Raw genomic sequence first — 13928 nt, forward strand, 5'->3', positions numbered from 1 at the left:
AGAGCATTGCTCACATGGCTAAACAAAAGAAAACACAACATTCACAGAAGACAAAACCATGATACGTATCTGAGGTATGCGATTCAATAAACAAAGCGTTTATCTTTACACTTTGGGTGCAGGTCGAGTCAAAAAAGAACAAAAGCGAAGAATCAACTGATGATAGTGACAGCAAACGAACCTCGCTGTTCTGATTGGAGGTAAAGCTAGAGTAATCTCCCTTCCACGAACACTGCACCACTGATCTAAAAATGCACACTGATCTAAAAAATAAAAAAATAAAAAAAATTAAATGGCACGTTGCACTGACACAAGGGGAATCAATAAAACACTATGCAAGACTGAAAATGAAGTGGAAACAACTCTCGAGTTCTCCAAGCACAGTTTCCTCTAACCTTACGAAACACAAAGTTCAGTTTGAACAGAAGCACGGTGATCGACAGACAACACCATAACAATTACAAGGTAAATTAGCTTTTCTTGTGTAGCGAGCAGCGTCTGCAGTTAAAACGCACTCACACAAATGTCAACAGCACCGATTCTAAATCTACATTGCAACCTTAGGTAAATTCACACTTAATTAAACAATGGTTGTACCATGTAAACAAACAACACGGTGCAAACATTCAGTCATGATTCACCCATCAATAGCAACAACCTCAGTGCAGAACTCAAGAAGTCTGCAGCAAGCACTTCCATTCCTTTTTTCTAAGGCCCAATATCCAACTACAGCATCAACATCAATATATTTTCCACACAAGCAAGCTCGATTCACAGCTACAATCACCAGCACACAGAGTAATATAATTCAACAAAGATTCCCCAACCAACCCCCTCCCCCCCCCCCAAAGGTGTGTGTGTGTGTGTGTGTGTGTGTGTGTGAGTGTGTGTTTGTGTGTGTGTAAGGGTGTGTGTGTGTGTGTGTGCAAGCTATTTCTGAGTGTTCAATGGTACGGACATTGTCGGTGTTACCCAAAGGCAAAAGGAAACAAAACTATTATCACTGACCGATTACCTTGAAGCTTGATTAGACTTTAGATCTTCAGCCAGAATACTGAGACTACCATCAAAATCAGATGAGTTGTTTCAGACCTTTTTAATTTGACATCCAACCTGAGCAATTCACTCGCACACACGCGTGTGTGTGTGTGTTTGCGTACAGGTGGATGTCTGTGTGTGTGTTCGTGTCTCTCTGTGTGTTCAACAAGGCAAAGATTCACTGCGTTTACCTTTTTCGCTGGCCCGTTCGCTTCGTCATCCACCACAGGCTGTTTTATCCATTTTTCGAGCATGTCCAACTGTTTTGCTTTACACTGCAGTAAGTTCATGGTTATATGAAGGTATCCAAGAGCTCAGCAAACGTGTATTTCATCCTGATGGAGTAAAATCAGTCCAAACGGCATTCAACACGCAGTTTCAAGGAGCGGCCATGATGCCGTTTTAGACAGAATTGACACTACCAGTATGGGTTGATCAACGCAAGCACGATCGGACAAATTAACTCAGAGAGATATTTCACGTACATGAAATGACTGGTTAGATCTAAAGAAATGTATTCAGTAAAATGTTAGTTTCTTTAAATAATTCTACACTACAACACAAAAATTAAACTAGAATTCGGATCCGAGTCAGCCAAACCGGTTTTGCCGACCGTAGCCTGGAACTGTGACCTTGGACCGACTTCGAACCTAAATCGAAACTGTCTTTGATTCAATGAAAACTTTCATTGTGTGTGCTTTCTTTACTATATTGAAACTGAAATGCATTCGAAAGCAAATCGGACAGTGGTTTGAATGTAGATTTAACACAAATTTACGGATGCACTTGTTTGCACTTCATTTCTTTAGCGACGTGGCTTTAGCATGGGGTAGTGAAGAGGAACACACCTTGCCGGCTCACCTATTTTACACACCACAGACAACTACAGTGCTATAAGTTGTGTTCCACGTTATCTTTGGTGTGCGCATGGGATATACAGGTTACAACACGAGTGGTTTTTTATATGGCTTGTATTTCAGTCAAGACCCAGCGGATGAATATCATAGGGATCCACAAGCCATATAAAAAAAACACATGTGTTGTAACCTATACATAATATGATGAGTGTGTATATATTAAAGACGAGCAATACGAACAATCACACAGAGGAAAAACAGGAACTTCGTGAATTAATCCACTCCATTTTTTTAAGTGCATTGTTGAACGATTCCTCAAGTGAATCACAATAAACTCGCGCTTTATATATATTTATAAATATACAAAAATAGCTCTATCACTTTCTTTAATTTTGGTTAAACGAATACCTTTTTTGGGTATTGCAAGAGATATACACATTTTAGCAGTCAAATGCAAATTGTTTGTGGGACATATCGGCGTGTGTAAACTGCCACAATTGTGCATGATGTTAGTAAACATATTCAGATAATCTAGCAGCTGTGTGGTCATCTACAGGTAGAAACAAACACACATTATATATACTCGTGGCATCCATATTTTATATGCTCAAAGAAATACTTTAAAACATTATCCGTTGGATGATTGCTTAATCCATTGCAAATGACGAAGAGGGAAAGTCAGTGTGTATCCTTTCAGTTAGCATAGGTTGCCTGCAAATACGCTGTTATTTTAAAGGCACACTCTTGCCCATGAACACAGTTCTGTTCAATGTGCAGCATTTGTATTTGTTGTATATTGACACCAATGGCTTTTGTCTCCTTTAATTGATGAAGACAATCCAACTACGCACTGAAAGCATCCAGATATGTGATACTTGGTTAAGGGACGGCCTTATCCCATTCCATAGTCTCTGATGGTGAACAGAATCGTTGCAATGAAAAGGACTGAGTTATTAAAATGCATTTATGACAGTCGACCGTTCCTCTTTTCCTCTTTATTTATAATTGTTTTTGTTTACAGCATGCAAAGGAAACTTTGTTGGAGACAAATGCACAGGTAATATTTATATAAACTTGATAGGCCTTGTGTTGTACAAATACATAATTACGTTCATCACAAATCCGTATATCAGTACTTTTTGTATGAGGACTCTCTCTCTCCCTCTCTCAGTTTATTTCTCTGTCCCCCACTATATTCCACCTCTCTTTGTCTCTTTCTATGTCTCTGTCTGTCTGTCTGTCTGTCTGTCTGTCTGTATGTCTGTCTGTCTCTCTCTCTCTCTTTCTCTCTCTCTCTCTCTCTCTCTCGCTCTCTCTCTCTATCGCTCTCTCGCCCTCTATCTCTCTTTATCTCTCTCTCTGTCTCTCTCTGTCTCTCTCTCTCCCCTCTCTCTCTCTGTCTCTCTCTGTCTCTCTCTCTCCCCTCTCTCTCTCTCTCTCTCTCCCCTCTCTCTCTCTCTCTCTCTCTCTCTCTCTCTCTCTCTCTCTCTCATTAGCCCTCTTATTTTGCATCTAGCAAGTTCATGTGTGTTATCATAATCACAGTTACCGTACTGCCTTACGACTTGTGTTCTTACTCACATAATCCAATTTCACTTTGCATGATCAGCCTGCAAGCAGGGATTCCATGGGGACGACTGCAGTCAAGCATGTAACAAGAACTGTGAAGGAGGGTGTATCAAAGCCAATGGACGGTGTACAGGTAAGCTTACACTAGTTGAGTTACATTACACAGTAACGCTGAACAATGCCTTTGGCTGTACAATGCGAATGAACCGAGCTGAATGTGTTCATCAATTTTGGCAAAGCAACCTCCAATATTTCAGTTTCCAACGTTATCTACAGGCAGGGTTTGGGTGTACGTGTGTGTGTGTGTGTGTGTGGGGGGGGTGTGTGTGTGGGTGTGTGTGTGTGTGTATATGTGTGGGTGTGGGTGGGTGTGTGTGTGTGTGTGTGTGTGTGTGGGTGTGTATGTGTGTGGGTGGGTGTGTGTGCGTGCGTGTGTGTATGTGCGTGCGTGCGTGTGTGTTTGTGTGTGTGTGTGTGTACGCGCGCGTGTGCGCATCAAAATACGGAGATTTATCGAATCGGATGTATTGATATTGACATGTATCTGCAGTCTATTAATTTGCTTCTACTAGATTCTAAAGATTTGACATATTGCGCTCACGTTAAAGTATTCCATAGTGAACATAACCGTACAAGATAACGTGCGTTTGGATTATTTCGTATTGTTTCAAGACTGCAAGGCGGGTTCTTGGGGCTCTGAGACCTGTGACAATCGCTGTCCCACCGGATGTGCTGATGATATCTGTGATCGTGTCAATGGACACTGTAGTGGTGAGTCATACTGTCCCAACGCCCCGATTCAATTATTTGACTGTCATTCATACTCAAACAAAATCAGATTCAAAACGTGCTTGTGTGTGTGATGATGATGATGATAATTAGTTTTAACGTACTCTTAGAACCATTTGGCCTATCTTGGGACAGGTAGAGTTAATATGCTTTATGTGGGGACAAGACACTGGGCAAACATGCAAACAGAGAACACATATGATCGTGTTATATATCTGGAAGTCTGTTGTTGCGATATTTCAATATGGGGATGGAAGTAATGATTGTGTACGCGGAATGTGGTTGGACTGGAGCGGTTTTGTTAGCTTATTTGCTTTGTATGTATGTAGAATATGTTTATATGTGTGGCTGAATAAGTTATAGAAAAAAATCTTAATTCAGCCAAAGGAAAATATTGAAGCAACTTGCTAAAATAATATATCAGAATGGGGAACTTAAGTTCGTTGCCACCTAATTGTTCATACGAGCAGAAAGCCAAATCAATGATCTACCCAGAAATGGTTGTTTTGTTTAGCTAGCTTGCATATTACGTGTGCTATGCTATTCTTAATGATGCAGGTGTCCATCACAAACGCGGTCAAAAACGGGAGTTTGTTTCGTCATTTGTAGGGGTATTATGTCAAAAAGCGCTGTATTTCAACAATGACTTAGTGGATTGCTTTAAATCTTTTAGAATAACATACTCGAGACGTACTTCGAGCCCAATTTGGGATCGTTGCATGCATTTGTTCAGATTTGACGCAATGTTATGGACAAAGGTTTTAAACTCATCATTGGATTGTTTCTCTGTATCCAACAAAATCATGACTTTGCATGTCTACAGATAAATGATTGTTACAGATAATGTCGAAGTCTCGTTTGCGTGTTACCAATGGCGTGAATTTGCTATTATTCCCCCCTCTGCTTCTTTACCTCTGTAAACTTGTAGAGCTAGTTATTTTTCGATAATGACCCAGCAACCAAACAAATAACGAGCCAGCAACAGCCTGAATCCTCGATAGTGCAATGGGTTGAGAAGCTGTTCTGTTTCGGTACTACTTTTGCGACTGAAAAGTTCCAAACGCTCTAATGTACGAAGTATACATTTCTGGAGCAAACAATACAAACATACCGCATTTAAATTAACAACTACAGGCCTGAACACATGAATCTCCATATAAAATCCATGAGTTCGGTTGTTTTCTGAATCTAGATCTGCCGTGCACAATCCGTTCATCACAAGCAAATTCCCAAGGCAAGTAACTCATACTCTAGCCGACAAGAGTAGTTCCCCTTCTTTCAACGCAGTTTCTTCGACAACACTGACTGCAATCCGACGGTCAGTTTTCAACAATATTTCATTTTATAAACAGATCACACGCAACCAAATGCACACATCTCATCAATTTAAACAACATAAAGCGGTTTCATACACTATTTTCCCCAGAAAACTGAACTTCATACAGTAATTAACGTTGGAACACGGGTGCAAAAGTTCGTCTGCTAGTCCCATTTGACGAAAGAACATTATCTTAAGCGATACTAAAACATAAACAGAACACACAATATCTGCCTTTACCGCCACAGCAGAATAACAGCTTATCTGTGTACTTGATTTTAGTCTAAAACAGGGAAACTGACAAGAAGTGTTAACAGAATAGAATGATTTGCACGGAACTATACAACCGCGCATTAATCGATCGCCTGCGCAGGTTGACTGGTTGAGTGATTCGGATTCGATCAAACTTTCGCACAAAAACTCCTGTTTTCTTTGAATAACTGAAGAAAGGGGGAATAAAGAGGTTACACACCTCGTCTCAGTGATTATTAAAAATAATGGTCTCAGTTCGCGGTCATGAAAAAGCTCGCTGAAGCTCGCATTTTTCATGATCCGCTAACTTCGACCATTATTTTTAATAATCACTGAGACTCGGCATGTAACCTCTACGTCATGCAAACTCATGAGAGAAACAAATAAACGTTCACGCTGTTTCGCACTGAGACCAGTTATATTACCGCTGCGTTCCTCTCAAAACATGCAGCTGTCACGCTTTGCTGGACATCCCTAAAGTTTTAAGCGTCTTTATAATACATAGTAATCTTTCTTCAGTGCTTATACGCATCTAATATTTGTTTCATTGTGTGTTACAATCATTTGTCTAAAAACATGTGAAGTCATGATTGTTTTGGACGCAAGTGAACAATCCAATGACGAGTTTAAAAACATGTTTCAAAACATTGCGTCAAATCTGAAAAAAATACGTGTAACGATCCCTACTTTTGCTGGAAGTACGTCTAGTAGGTTGGTAAAATATTCTTGAAGTTTCAAAGCAATCCACGAAGTTGTTGCTGAAATAGAGCACTTTTCGTCACAATATTTCCACACGAAATAAATCCCGTTTTTGACCGCACGTGCGATCGACACTTGCATCAGTGGGTACAGAATAGCACACGCAATACGCAAGCTAGCTAAACAAAACAACCTTTTCTGGGTAGATAATTAATTTGGCTTTTTTCTCGTATGTAAACGTTTCAAAGTATTGTCTATTGTGATTTTTTTGCCGATTTTTAATTGGGCCCTTCCATTTTTGTCCAGTCGAGTTTGAGGGTATCCTTAATTGAGCGGCGGTCACGTGATACCTGTAAACAAAATCTGTAAACCGAAAGGTGATCCAGATGGTCAAGTGAACGGCCTTTACTGGCATATCAAATTTGGATGAAATGACACGGGAAATAATGCTTTAATTTGGGTGCGAAATCTGTTGCAATGATTTTTTTTTACCAAGTTTATGAAAGCTATGAAAAGGGTCAGCATCTAATGTTGTAAGATTTAGGCAATATCTTTGTCTTTTCAAAATCAGCATTCAACAAAGTATAATTATGTGAGTATGACAAACTAACGTATCTGATTATTAAACACGATTGTATGGCAAATGTTTCTCCAGCTTTGGAACGTATCCCTCGATTTGTATTGACGTCAAGCCTGTGACGTCATTTGTAAGATTTACGTAAAACTTAGTTAATTCCCTTTTGTTTAAATGTATTTGCGGGTTTTCTGTGATCAAAAATAACTTAAAACTGAAATTGTAGTCGCAAAAGTAACAGAGTTATTCCAGTTTTAAAAACTATACCCCCATTTTGTAAGACAATACCAGGCACTAACATGACGTTATTCAATGACAGAATTGCACATGATGGCTGCCATTACAATAACTACAAATACCCGGGTGACGAGCATCCTGCGACCTGTTTTCAGGGCATGCTAAATAACCCTTCCCCGAAGAAATTTCGTGCGATATTAACGCAATCCAAAGCCATTGAACCCTGCGCTGTAAAATGTTCGTCCCACAAATATAACATTTGCATTGACGAAAAGTATTGGGTCCTGGCAAGTGCATGTACAGGCGAAGAAAGATTAAAGTTACTCCAATGGAAAATTTTACATAATATTTATCCCACAAATATTTTATTGCATAAAATGAAGTTAAAAGAAAATAGTGTATGTAGTCTTTGTAATGAAATTGATTATATTGAACACTTCTTTTGGAAATGTAGTAAAATGAAATTGTTTTGGGAAAATGTTAGAAGATGTATATTTGTTAATACTGGAGAAAATATTATATTAACAGAAAAAGATGTATTGTTTGGTTACTCTCCAGAAGTGCAAATCCCAATAAACAAAATTATTAATCATATTTTGCTCATTTCAAAAATGTGTATCAGTAAGTATAGATATGGTAGACCTATTGATTTGAATGTGATGTTAGGATATGAATTAGCATTGAGATATTTCAGTATTGTGTAAATGTTGAAGGATGAATGAGGATACGTTGTAGACGGATGCTTGAATTTTTTTGATTAAAAGCCCCACAATGATGTGCTTGGCAACATGAAAAAAAAAAATAAAAAAAATAAAATAACTACAAATACCCAAACATAATACATGGAGGGGTACACTTGCTAAAAACAACAGAATTGAAGAGGATTCTGTTTGATAACACTTTTTCGTTCAGATCACGGACTAATATGGTTGCGTTCTAATTGAAGTACCCTCTGGTGAACATAACCGTACAAAATATCGCCAACATTCTGGCAGTTCTCAGTAGAGAGTTGGATGTTGTTCCATAGTGCAATGAAGGGTTCTATGGAAATGCTTGCAGCAAGGGATGTGATACAAATTATAAAAAAATGGATGCAACAAAGCTAACGGACATTGTGTTGGTAAGTCAACATACGACGTGTTTGCTGCTTTAGTTTTCTTTTATTCTTCTATTTATTTTGTTTTCGTTGGTGCTTTTTTTTTTGTATTAATTTTGTGTTTGCTTGTTTTCATCCGGCCCTCGCCCATTGAGGGGTAACAAACAAGAAGAAATAAAAGATAAGTTTAACTATAGTACAAATGACATATTTACCATAATTAACATGTCAAGCAACCAATAAGACATTTTAAGATGCATTGTGATTCTTTAGCAATGCTTGAAAATTATATATAACAGAGAAATATGTGTTTGTATATAAAAAAAATATAAAAAAATAAATCCTTCTTGAATTATACATAATCATGTTTTTTAATATAATCAGAGAGTACAGTTATATTTTGCCAGCTGCTTGATAATAAGTTTTGTAAAAGAAACAGCATTCAATATTCCTTGAATGATGTTTCATGAATTCGTAATTTAATTATATTTGGAATGGCGTTCCACATAATTGCTCCAGAATATGATAGACTCGACTTGTACAGGTCAATTCTTGGAGTTGGGGTAATTAATTTGTTACATTTTCTATAATGATTTATTTTGAAATTTGAGGCAATGAGTGTAGGTGCATTCCCTGACATAATTCTATACATCATCACACCTTTGTTATATGCAAATCTATCTTTGATAGGAAGAATTTGCAATCGTTTATAATCAGTCATGGAAAGAGATGTATTTTTTTTAAATAATTAATTTAACAGCTCGTCTATGTAAACTGCCCAAGTGTTTCAAAGTATTTGCACTTGCAGAGTCCCACACTGTGGAAGCATAGTCAATAGCTGACTGAATATGTGCCTGAAAAAACAGTTTTCTTGTGCGAAGGTCTAGAAAGTGTTTGATTTTTGATAACTGAAATATTTTTTTGGATGTGTTTTTGCAAAGTGTATCTACATGTTTTGACCAAGACAGGTTATTGTCAATAGTTATTCCCAAGACTTTATGGCTATCAACTTCGGTAACATCTTGATTTCGTATTAGCAATGTCGGAAATCCATATGTTAGATTTTGTCTTTTTTGCCTCAGAGAGAGAGAGAGAGAGAGAGAGAGAGAGAGAGAGAGAGAGAGAGAGAGAGAGAGAGAGAGAGAGAGAGAGAGAGAGAGAGAGAGAGAGCTCAGAACTCAACTCAGAACTATTAAGGCCACAGACCCATATACAAACCAAGGGGAATGGGGGAAGAACAACAACAGAAACAATACAACATCACAACAACAACAACACGTAAAAACATTACTGCTACTTGAACTCTCCGAAACATTAAACATCAACGTATTCATTTACAATATACCTATGAAAACAATTGTCTTCGTCTAATTGCATAATATATACATTTTGCAAGGGATCTACGCCGTATGGAGTCTCTACATCTTAATACTGAAGAAAGTGACATATTTCCAAAGGTTTTAAGAAATCTCATTCTCAAATCAGAATACAATGGACAGTGTAATAAAAAGTGGTGTTCATTCTCTTCCACATTCCCACAGTAAGAGCAATTACGAGCTGCAACGCAATCGGAGGATGCCTCACACGGCGTTCTCTTTGGCGCAGCACTAGTACAAATAAATCACAATAAAAATCGCAACAAGCGCCAGGTTAAACCTAGATTATTAAATAGTCTTCAAAGAAATCATAGTCATAGAAAGAAACCACGCAGCAGATGTTTCACGTGAAACAATGTTATTGTTGGAATGTGAGTTACCTTTATAAAGATCCCATTCTTCAATCTCCTGCAGAGTGTGAGGACGGGTACTACAAGCAGACTGCCCCTCCCTGCCTCCAGTGTCCAGGGACATGTGACAACAACTCATCGTGTGACAAGACCACCGGGCACTGTCAGCAGTGTCCACCTGGGAAAAAAGGGGACACGTGCAATGAAGGTATTCCTATTTCAAAGTGATGTAACTGGTGTACTTAACACGTGGGTAACAGCACCGAAAATGGAGGAAAGAGAGAGAGAGCGAGAAAGAGAGAGGGAGAGAGAGAGAGAAGGAGAGAGAGAGCGAGAAAGAGAGAGGGAGAGAGAGAGAGAGAGAAAGAGAGAGACAGACAGACAGACAGGCAGACAGACAGACAGACAGACAGACAGACAGAGACAGAGAGAAAGACAACACAGTTGTGCTTTGATCTGGACATTTCAGGAAACAATCATGTTTTTTTAATTCCTATTCAGTCAAAAAAGTTACCAAGAAATGTTTAGCTCGCTCCAAACTGCGGGAATACATTCAGCAATAGGTATCTTTAGCGGTATTGACCCTGTCATTTTAGTTTAAATAAATAAAGTAGATGTGTACTGCCGGGCAGTACATACCCCAAGCGAAGTCGTCCATCTGTGTGTACATGACTCTCTCTCTCTCTCTCTCTCTCTCTCTCTCTCTCTCTCTCTCTCTCTCTCTCTCTCTCTCTCTCTCTCTCTCTCTCTCTCTCTCTCTCTCTCTCTCTCTCTCTCTCTCTCTCTCTCTCTCTCTCTCTCTCTCTCTCTCTCTCTCTCTCTCTCTGTCTTAAAATGTGTCATCGATGACGTGTTTTCATACTTGCTAATGCGGCAGGCTAATCATGACGTCAAATTGAAACTTCTTGAAGTCTCTCAGAAAGGGACATGAAAACCATGTGGGGGTTACTGGTTTGGGCTGAAAAAAACCCAACTCCACCTAAAATTCAAGCGCCTATGGGGCTGAATTATGCAGCATAAATTGTGAAACATCAGGATATCTCACACTTTCAATTCTGCCATCATGTCAAATCTGACAACAAACCTACCCACAAAATGTCATAAATATCGGTGTAGAATTGAGACTTAACGGTTTTTAACTGCCAAAAATAAGTTTTTTTGACTGGAATAGTTTGTCTTGAAATTCAGTTTGGGACAACGGACCCACCCACTAAATTTCATAAAGATAGGTGAAAATTTAAATGTAACGGTTTTTAACTGCCAAAATTATGTTTTTCTTCTGGAAAAGTATGGAGTGAAAATCAGTTGGGGACAACGAACCTACCCACAAAATTTGATAAATATCGATGAAGAATTGAGATTTAACGGTTTTTAACTGCCAAAAATAAGGTTTTTTGTCTGGAAAAGTATGTCTTAAAATTCAGTTTGGGACAACGGACCCACCCACTAAATTTCATAAAGATAGGTGAAGAATTGAAATTTAACGTTTTTTAACTGCCAAAATTATGTCTTTCTTCTGGAAAAGTATAGAGTGAAAATCAGTTGGGGACAACGAACCTACCCACAAAATTTCATAAATATCGGTGAAGAATTGAAATTTAACGGTTTTTAACTGCCAAAATTATGTTTTTCTTCTGGAAAAGTATGGAGTGAAAATAAGTTGGGGACAACAAACCTACCTTTAAAATTTCATAAGAATCAGTGAATGTTACACGACACTTGAGATTGCCACAAGTTCTCAAACGTCGTATAGTTGTGTTCTTTTATTCTACGTCGCCCGTCTTCGCAGCAGCAGAAAACAACTCGTCAAATTGAGTTCGAGGATTTATTCAGCATTCAATACATACAACTGCACAACGTAGCAGAACTCAAATAGAAGCTTTCTTTTGAGTTCTGCTACGTTGTGCAGTTGTATGTATTGAATGCTGAATAAATCCTCGAACTCAATTTGACGAGTTGTTTTCTGCTGCTGCGAAGACGGGCGACGTAGAATAAAAGAACACAACTATACGACGTTTGAGAACTTGTGGCAATCTCAAGTGTCGTGTAACAATTGGGGGCCAAGCCAAGGATCTACGTTTAACGCCAAGGGTTTTCCAGCAACAAGGACCAGTGTCAAGACAGTCACAGGAGGTAGCCATCAATCGGGTGTATCCTGAGGGATCAGTATTGAGACTACGGAACCGTGGATTCGGTGTGACTGGTGAAGAGTTTGGTAATCGCCGCAGCTCGGTACGGTGAGCGACGCCGGAGTGTATCGGGATTACAGAGGTTAGCTGCCGTTTGGACGAGACGGACTTCGTCGCGGAGCTAGTGCATTAATACTACGAAATACGACTGAGGTACGTCGTGTACGTATTGTGAGCAGAGTGCGCCGTCACGTTAGACGAGGAGGGTGGCAGCCTGCGTCTACGAAGGTGACCAGCGACGAGAGAAGCATCGGAGGTGCAGTAGAGACTGTGTTCTTTTAGAAGACTACATTCGTCTACGTTCGGGGCTGTGAAAGAATACAGACGAACGCACCGGAAAAGACCAAAATGGCTGAGTTCTGGGAAAAAGGAGTTGAACTGGGACTAAAAGGCAAGCAGTTGACGGAGTTCGTCGAGTCCCAGACACGACTGTTGGCGCAGCGTGAAGAAAGACAAGCGCAGCGTGAAGAAAGACAAGCGCAGCGTGAAGAAAGAGAAAGAGAAGCACAGCGTGAAGAAAGGAAAATGGAGCTGAAACGCGTAGAGCTCCAAATAGAAATGGAGACGAAGCGTTTAGAGCTTCAGACAGAAATGGTGCGTGTTCAAAATGAGCACGAGGCACCACGCCAAAGAGATAACCAGCAGCAAATGTTACACAGGGCACCGAAACTTCCAGCATTCGCTGACGGGAAGGACCAGATCGACTGCTACCTTGCAAGATTCGAGAGGTTCGCTGAGAGTGCTAGATGGCAGCGCGACGACTGGGCGATTCAACTCAGCGCACATTTGACTGGGGCAGCACTTGAGGTCTACACTAGACTCTCAAATGATGACGCCAGAGACTATGATGTACTGAAGGAAGCTCTGTTGCGTTGCTACAACTTCACTGAAAGGGGCTACCGTCAACGCTTCCGCGAATGCCAGCCATTGTCTGGAGAGACACCGAGCCAGTTTGTGGAGCGTCTGTCGTCATACCTGCAGAAGTGGGTGGAGTTATCAGGTGAAGAGCAGTCATACGAGAGTCTGCGGGACTTGATCGTGAAGGAGCAGTTCCTTAATGCCTGCCCGAAGGACCTGGCGACCCGCTTGGAAGAGCAAAAACTGCGGGGTTTGAAGGACATTACTGATGCTGCTGAGCGTTATCTCATTGCTCATGGAAGGACCCTGGGGACGTCAAAGTCATCGAAACCTTTCCAGAAGAGCGGGAACCAGGGAAACCAACCTGCCAAGGGACAAACTGAGTCCGCACCATCATCCAATGAAGGGCAGAACATAACGTGTTTCCATTGCAATGCCAAGGGTCACCGAGTCGCCAACTGTCCCCAAAAGAAAAATAACGGACATGTCAATGACAAAGCGCAAGAACATCGACGGAGATATTACGACAACAAGAGGCAAACGAGTGGCTCGAACCAACAAGTATGTGCGAGCAGCGTCATACTTCCAAGGGCTGCCGAGCAAGTGGCTACACCATCGGACGTGGAAGAATGTATATCTGATGGCCAGCTTCTACTCGCCAATGGCAAGTCAATCTCTGTCGTCGCCAGCGCAGCTGTGTCAGTGTCGAACATGCCCGTGTCGAAG

At 40.1% G+C, this 13928-nt stretch overlaps 2 protein-coding genes across 2 annotated transcripts in view; both read left to right on the forward strand.

The window, feature by feature from the left end:
* The window catches only part of LOC138965704 (multiple epidermal growth factor-like domains protein 10), a 219401-nt gene that overhangs the window by 112644 nt on the left and 92829 nt on the right, over positions 1–13928 (forward strand). Inside the window, exon 11 of the mRNA XM_070337880.1 lies at positions 2917–2952. Within this exon, the coding sequence (XP_070193981.1) occupies positions 2917–2952 (36 nt within the window). The remainder of the gene's footprint in view (positions 1–2916; positions 2953–13928) is intronic.
* LOC138965708 (cell death abnormality protein 1-like) overlaps positions 1–13928 on the forward strand; it is a 129251-nt gene that overhangs the window by 107848 nt on the left and 7475 nt on the right. The gene's annotated exons all lie outside the window — the stretch shown is intronic.

Source organism: Littorina saxatilis, linkage group LG4 (assembly GCF_037325665.1).
Source record: "Littorina saxatilis isolate snail1 linkage group LG4, US_GU_Lsax_2.0, whole genome shotgun sequence".
In the NCBI taxonomy this organism is placed as follows: Eukaryota; Metazoa; Mollusca; class Gastropoda; order Littorinimorpha; family Littorinidae; genus Littorina; species Littorina saxatilis.